Source organism: Aptenodytes patagonicus, chromosome 1 (genome assembly GCF_965638725.1).
Source record: "Aptenodytes patagonicus chromosome 1, bAptPat1.pri.cur, whole genome shotgun sequence".
In the NCBI taxonomy this organism is placed as follows: Eukaryota; Metazoa; Chordata; class Aves; order Sphenisciformes; family Spheniscidae; genus Aptenodytes; species Aptenodytes patagonicus.
The window spans coordinates 158,948,339-158,956,367 of NC_134949.1; the positions used below are offsets into that span (position 1 = coordinate 158,948,339).

At 39.1% G+C, this 8,029-nt stretch overlaps 1 protein-coding gene across 5 annotated transcripts in view; it reads left to right on the forward strand.

Moving 5' to 3' along the window:
* Positions 1-4,115, forward strand: part of DCUN1D2 (defective in cullin neddylation 1 domain containing 2) — a 29,099-nt gene extending 24,984 nt beyond the window's left edge. For all 5 annotated transcript variants that reach the window (XM_076360524.1, XM_076360535.1, XM_076360551.1 and 2 more), the window contains exons 6-7: positions 11-107; positions 847-4,115. In XM_076360524.1, coding sequence (XP_076216639.1) covers positions 11-107; positions 847-926 — 177 coding nt within the window. In that variant the 3' untranslated portion in view covers positions 927-4,115. The remainder of the gene's footprint in view (positions 1-10; positions 108-846) is intronic.
* Positions 4,116-8,029: the final 3,914 nt, after the last annotated feature.

Genomic DNA, 8,029 nt, shown 5'->3' on the forward strand with positions numbered 1-8,029 from the left:
TCCTTTATAGGAACATCATAAAAGATCAATTCCAAAAGATACTTGGAATCTTTTGTTAGACTTTGGAAATATGATTGCAGATGATATGTCCAACTATGATGAAGAAGGTAAGCAGTACTTGAATCTCTTTAAAAATTGGTACTGCAGAATTAAAATATTGCTATAAACAAATGACAGAACATGCTGCTACCTTCTGTCTTAATTTGTTTACCCTTAGAGGTTTAGCTGCAAATATAGTCATACTTGTTGCCAAAACAGTAAAGATAAGAAGGTTAACTAGTTTGCTGTAGTATGTAAATAAAAGTAAAGATACTGTCACACCATGATATAGCGCATGCTATTTGAACCTGTTATGCTGCAAGAGTCTCAGTGAAACTGTACTTTTTGTACAAAAGTGCTGCTAACTGCAAGGAAATACATCATTCTTCTATTTGCAAGAATGTCTACGTGAGCATTTTTTTTACGAACCTAAAAGCAATTTACACTCTGTTACTAATCCTGCAAATCCTATTTTGGAATGACTGTGTACAGAAATACTTCCTAAGTTATGAATGGCTCTAATAGGAATGCCATGGTTTTGCTATCAACTAATGTTTATAAACTTTGTAGCGTGGATTATGCTTTAAATATGTTTTGTTTGTACTAAGAACTATTGCTGTAAGAAGAGATTCAAATGTTTAATTTATTAGTTAGGCGCTTTTTTCCAAGTGTTTATCGTATCGTGTGTTAAAGCCAGACTAGGCCAGAAATGTCAAAGTGAGCTTCTGATCCTTTGTATTTAGAGACTACACCCATTTGTTGCTAATAATGATACATTAATTTCTGAATTGCTTGACTTCTCTTTAGGAGCGTGGCCTGTTCTTATAGATGATTTTGTGGAATATGCACGACCAGTAGTCACAGGAGGAAAACATAAAACTTCCTAACCCCAGGCTTGTCAATATGGACTAAAAGTGCGCTCTGAACTGCATTAGGTAATGAAGATTTGTTGACTGATAACTGCGCATTGTTGCTGGTTTCAGTGGTCGTGATGACATTCTGCAGACAAAACTGAAATTCTTCCTTTCTGCCTAAAGAAAATGATGGCTGACTTGTGGACACTTCAAGAACAAACTCAGAAGATAGTCCAGGCTGTTTGTAGGCTATTGGCTTCAATTATTGTACTGGTTGTATCATATAGGATGTAGATTTTTGCATGATTTTATACTTCGGAGAAGTTTAACTAGAGGCCATTTTATTACAGTTTTGACAGCACAGCATGCAATTCAGTTCGTGATCCAAAGTGAACACCAGCAGTTACATAAATAAAACTGTATTATATTGTACTTATATTAAAAGCAGTATTTGTGGTATATAAATTAAATCCCTAAATAAAACTTATGCAGTATGTTGTATTTTTATAAAAGTTAGCTCCGTGGATCTGTCCTAATACAGAATTGTAACAAAACAAAAAAACTTATGCTTTTTTTTACTTGTTGCCAAAATTTTAAATTTGTATTTTTAAGTCTTAGATGTATAGATTGATTACATCCAGCCTTTTGTTTTCTCCCAGTGAGATTAACTTCCTCATTATTGAAGTGCTTGGACATGTAACAGTAGCGTTGCTGAGGAAGGGCTGCTGCTCTATGCCATGTTGCAACTCCAGCTTTTTTTATTAACCATTTTAAAGTTCGCATTAAACAACCAAAGATGCTTTTATAATTCCTGTTTGATTATCGTAATTCAGTTAGTCTTCAATTATGTGTTTTATTTACTTTATTTTAAATCATGAACTGGTGGAATATAACTTTTAGTTTTATTTGTAGCCTGAAACATACGGTAATTTCTAGCTAAATGCAGCGTAGTTATAAATGCAATTCCTGGCACTTCTCACAGAAAATAAATGTGAATAAGCCCGAAGACTTAACTAGTTGGCTTCCACTTTGGAGAAATAGTTAGGGGTAAGGAGACATTACATTAATGATGATGAGCATTTATGCCTCTGGATGTATTGTGCATTCAGTAACATCTATTTAAGGGGAAAAAAAAGAGTAAATTAATGCAGTATCATTGATCTCAAGGCTAGTGGAATTGGACTAGTTTTCACCAAATGTGAATTTGTTCAATCATTTGTTTGTTCCCTTTCACCAGCTATCGATTATAAAGTGTACAGAGGTCAGTCTCCTCTTTCTCAAGTGTCTTCCAATGTCTAAGCACAAAAGAGTTTTACCAGAAACTATTCAACACGTCTTCACACAGGGCTCTCTTAAATGCTACCTCATCAAAATGAGTTTGTCATAACCAGTGTAAAAATTCGATAAAACAAAGAGTTGCTAAGGAGTATGTACAGCTACGATCAACATATTTTCTGTAATCAGAGCTGAATAGACGCAAGAATTTTGGAGAAAATAGTGTATTAAGTTATATAATTTATATCTGTTTGGATCACATCAGATCATTTAAGTATTGCATGACAGCATACTATTTTATTTTGTAGTTGTGAGGGTATAAAAGCTTACAATATTCTCTTAAACTCTAATATTTAGAGTTTCATATAAGCAGTCAGCTTTCATTTATGTCAGTGCAGCCTACAGGAACAAATGTACGTGCTGCGTACAGAAAGATTACCTTCATTCTTCCGCTTGAGAGAATTTCAGTTGTCCATGATATTTAAAAAGCAGGGTTAGGACAAAATTGAAAAAAATAGCAAGTTTTCTGTTAATAAGAATATAGCAGGCAAGTTACAAATGCCCCATGAGTGATTTATATTAGTAGTCTTTTTACCCTAAGCAGGATTTGTTAAATGTTAGACCTTGCACGGCAGCCACTAGATGTCAGTGTCCCAGCCTTCAGCTGCCTCTCTCTCTCCTGCGTAGAGTTAGGGAGTAATATTAAGCCAAATTATTACTTTCTGACTACATCTTTTTAGAAGGGCGCTTGTCCAGGTATTCTACAGAAGTCGATGGAGATTTAAAAACAGTATTACGCTCTTTCTAATGCATTTGATTTACCTACTCTTCCTTCCCGGAACAAGCCGTTTCTGTATCTGTCCTGTAGGCTTTGGAGGATGTGTAACTTCTCGTAACATCAAGGGCATTTATCGAGCCAAAAGTGGTGGAATGCCTGTTGTTCACACAGTTGCCACTTAAAATGCATAGCTATAATATAACTAACCAGAAGTAGTTTAATCTATTGGTATGTGATGTAACTGAATAGTTTCATAGTGCTAGAGCTTGCAAAACATTTGTTCATGCTGAGAAGTCCCTCAAATCAATCTGATTAACCTTTTCCCTTTTAAAATAAATAGAGCATAAAAAATGCATGTGGGTTGAGGTTTTTTGCCTTGTTAACCTGAGGAAGAAGGAAGGTGCTTAGCACAGTATTCAGTTTCTATATGTACACACTTATTCACTTACTCTTAAGCCTCATTCCTGTGAGGATCCTTTATGGAAGACACCTTCCAACAGAGGAAGACTGGGCAAAATACTCTGGGCAAAATACTCTCAAGACAGGAATTGCTCCTTATCAGTCAGCTTCCTAGGCATAATATGCTTTTTCTTTTGTTCTTCCTAGTCTTCTACCATTTTGAAACCACATACGCATTTTACATTCCCATAAATGATAGCATAGAGTAACACCTTCACACTTGAACAATCGTAAAAATAAATGCAACTAAACTGCTTTCAAATTATGAGTTCCTTACGTATTTTAATAATTTGCTGCTGTCCAAAGTTCCGCTTTACAGGGCACTCAGACTCGCTTTTTAGGTAAGCTGGTACAGTGGTAACCCCTAGGCTGATCAATTTATAATCATAAATGGTACAGATGTCTTCAAGTTGTTCAGTGCATACGGTATTAGTTCCTAGATATGCTGTATGTATTTTTAAACTTGGTGCCAAGTTGTTTGGTTTTACATCCTAGAGTGTTTGAAACTGAGCCATAGGATTTGTACTTGCCAATTCTAAATTTAAATGTAATTTATCATGGATGTCATGCCAAGGAGAGCAAACCTGCAGGCATCTGCTCATTCAATGCACCTGAGAGATTTGCTGCTGAGTAAGCTGTACGTGTGTAAATTTTGTGGCAATGGAAAAAGGAATAAATGGACTGTCAACATAAAGGATTGAAGTCAGTCATGTGAGATGTCTGTATGGTTTTTGTCAGCTTTCTGCTTTGGAAGCCTTGCGAAGGCTGGTGGGTTTTTTTTGTTTTCTGGTTAATTTATTGGATTCTTGCATTATTATTCCATCAGTCAGAAGAGAGTAAGGATGTAACTCATTAATTGTTGAGCAGTTGTAATAAATATCTGTTTTGCTCATCTGTGCCACCTTTAAGCTTTTAAGAAGCTCACTGTGTTTAGCTGCAGTGGTGCATCCACTACACGTACCTGCTAGCGACCAAGCTCTCTGCAATTTGTGTCATTAGTTTGTACTGGCAATGAGAGGTGTAATTGCAGGGAAAGCCTTGCTCAGTCCTAGGCTCTGAGCTCTGTAGGAGAAGCAGCACGCTCAGAAGTCTGTGCAAAGACCTTCAGAGGTATGTATTCAACTGTCCTTAATTCTCTTCTGAAAGTTTAAATCAAAATAAATAAGTTGTCCTCTGTACTCTCCCAGCTGGCATCCCTCTCCGGTGGTTTCACCAACCACTGGCTGCTTTGGTATCACACGGGTCTCTCTTCCTTCTCCTATAACAGCGCAACTGCTGATGCTGATACTTGAACCACGGCAAGTGGTTCTTTTCCTTTCAAGTGTCGGCACCAGTAGCTTCCCTCAGCTGATGCCGACCAGCATCTGGCACACCAAAAGACGTGTGTTTTTCCCTTCTGAAAGGGTAAAAGTGTAAGGTTTTACAGCCGTGAGAACTCTTTTTAAAAAAACATTCAACAAAACATGTTTTCTGACCTTTGCATTATGTACAGTATGTTGGGTAGAATTAGGTGAGGATGACACACCTCTTAAATGGGCTTTTTTTGTTATAAACTGTTGACAGAGGGGTCTGCAACTGCAGCTACCGCTACAACCACAGGCAGAAAATTCCGTATTTCAGACAAGTGGGTACAATGTTCACCTCTTAATGAGAAAGACCTGGGGAAGTTTAAGGGCGTTCAAATTTTGATTGATTATAATTATTGGGATACTTCCTCTTGTTGGTGCGTGGATTTGACAAATTCCCATGTGTGTTTTCTTGTGCCTCTTTTACAAGCAGTGAAATACTCTATTTGTTGTTAGGCAAACCCTATAGGCTTCATGTCATGACACAGGCTTTCTGTCAAGAGGGTAAAGAAGAAAGCAGTCCATGCTGTGGTGTTAAAGGGATATTTTTCCTTTAAGATGGTGGTGTAAAGCGGTATGAAAATGATTCATCCCCGCTATTAAAGAGTTGAGTAAAACCTCTCTATTTTTTTCCTGGATCTCAATGAATGTGTTCTGTAATTAGTATCGTTCCTAAAGGAATGATCCTGTTGCCAGAGTGAAACCCTTCACTTCAGTAGTGGCAAAGATGCAGCTCTGACAGAAGTCTGACACCCGCTTGGTATCAACCCTACTTTTCCAGGATATGGCTCTGCCTCCTTTGGATGGGCGAACTTGGAATCAAGAGCATTTCTCTGCTGAGTGTCTTTGAATGGCAGATGCATCGCTCACTCATGGGTGAAGTACTTCTTCTTTTAACTTAAAATGCTGAAGGGCTTGTGGTGACAGAGCAGTCTCACCCTATGCTCCGTTCGCCGGTTCCTTTATTCATAAAAGACAACAGTGCCTGTGTATCCCAAGAGCCATCTCCTGGGCAGTGGAGAGCAGTTGGTTTGCATCCCCTCAGGCGGAGGAGGCAGGTGGAGCCACGTTTGCTGAAGGCATGCTTTCATGTTCTCATGGAGGGTTTCAAATGCAGTTGAGCTGAAACAACAGCGTGTTGCCACCAACACGAAGAAGCCTTTTCTCTGTCCTGCCTCCCCATTCCTTTTTTTTCTGGATTCTCCCCATCTGAAAGCAGTCATGTGTACACTAATGAGAGGACACCAAAGCTGCGTTTTTATCTGATTTAACATTTACCAAAAGTTTTTTGCCAGCTCTACTTGTTTTTTTTCCTATTGTGAATATGTATAAGTGAATACTTATCCATCTTAATGGAGTTGTATTTTGGCTGTGTTTAAGATCTTCAAGTATGATATTTTACAAATAATTGTCTCTTTTGGGGGGAGTAGAGGTAGATACCAGTGTGCCTCTGCCCAGAAAGCTCATAGTGGCTGGAAGTACCACATGAAAAGGATCATGTGCAATTAACAAATTAAATGAAAGCTAAATTCCTTATTGCATGTTCTGTTTTGCAGAGTTGAAAAATAGAACTTATCTGAAATTTTCTCTGGGTGTTCATTATAGCCTTATTTCAGAAGCCAAAGATTTTATTCCTAATTTGGGCTGTGTTACGAGCAGCCAAGTGTGCATGCAACAGCGTGAAGTCCACGGGAGGCAAAAGGGCAGTGCAACTGCCAGGCGCATTCAGAAGGAAGAGATAAATGGAAAACTAAGAATAGCTTTGCCCATTTTCAGGAAGGAACCTTCCATCTGATGAGGCCCTTACTAGCTCTCTGCGGTGCCTCAGCAAGTGATTTCCCCCACCCTTGCTTTGCAAGTTCAAATTCCCATGTGCTTCCAAATCGTAATGCTCTGCGGGAACAGAGAAGGGGTGGGTGCTGCAGAAGGGTGCATGGATCTGTAATGGAGACATCAACATCAGTGCTTCTGCCTGGTGTGGTTTTCGCAAGCTGCTTCGGCCTTAGTTTTCCATTTTGAGTGTTCACTTTCAGACACGCAGAACCTGAAGTAATTCTGACGGTGCAGGGGTGACTCTAAGATTACCTCTGCGTTGCTTCAATGCCCCGGTTCTGGGATGTGATGCCTGTTCCCATAGCCATGCAGGGCAGAGGGGCTTGTATCCTCACTGCTCGTCGTGAGCCATCTCTAGAGCAGGCTGGCCCTGCATCTCCTCTGCTCCCTACGTAGTGCCCCTGGTATCCTAAGGCATAGTTGCCTTTTTTTTTGTGCTTTTTCAGTTCAGAGTTGTTCCTTCCTAGCAATGAAAACACACTCTCAGTGTCTTCTCCTTAATACTCAGCACTTCTGTTGCCCTAACCCTAATCTTTAAAACAAGAGTGTACTAACAGAGGCTACTTTCACCACTTTGGCACCTTATTTCTTATAATGTGGAATAGGGATGGCGATGCTTATCTGCGTTCTGAAACTGCATTAAGGATTTTTGTGAAGTACAGTGATACTTCTACACATGTCAATAACTCAGTCCTTGATTAACTGCTTATCGCTCTGGGTGATAGGAAGATGCATCCTTTGTACTGCTGGCCTTTTCCATCCGAATAGCAATCAGTATTGCTTTCTGAAAAAGATCAGAGAAAAACAAAGACCTTTCCCCAGGTATCCTTTATCAAAATTACAGTCAAGCCAATCAAAGCTTTCTGTTTACCTACCTAAGTTTATATTTACATTTGTATTTCTATCTGTAAAGTAGTAATTTGTGAGTCTTTAGGACAGCATGGATGGTGACTCAGAACCACGATCTGAGTCAGCGTCAGCAGACCCCTTGAAGGAAGATGTTGAGCCTACACAGAGACATGTTTGTGGGCAAAACACTTTTAAAAAGCTGCAAGACTACAGAGCCCCTTCTTGCACTGCATGGCAGAAGCACAGAAAAAACTGCGGTAGCAGAATGAAGCACGTAAGTGCACAAGTATCAAATTTGAAAGCATGGTATTAATAAAGCTCGGTTCTTATTAAGTGAGATTTCTTCATATGTGAACTTTCTTAGACTCACAGGATGCCATTTAAATGCATCTTTCAAAATAGTTTCCTTTCAGAGTCCAAATGTGGGCTGCACCTGAGCTCAGCCTTAGGAAAAAGTCAGTCTTTGCCAGGGAGTAAGAGGGGTGGGATTGAAGTTGGTGTTTTGCTCAGTGTTTATCCAGGGGTGCAGTGAATTTGCAAAATGTTCTTGTAATAGGTGGAAGAGAGCGAGAAAGCTGTTCACAAAATATCACCTT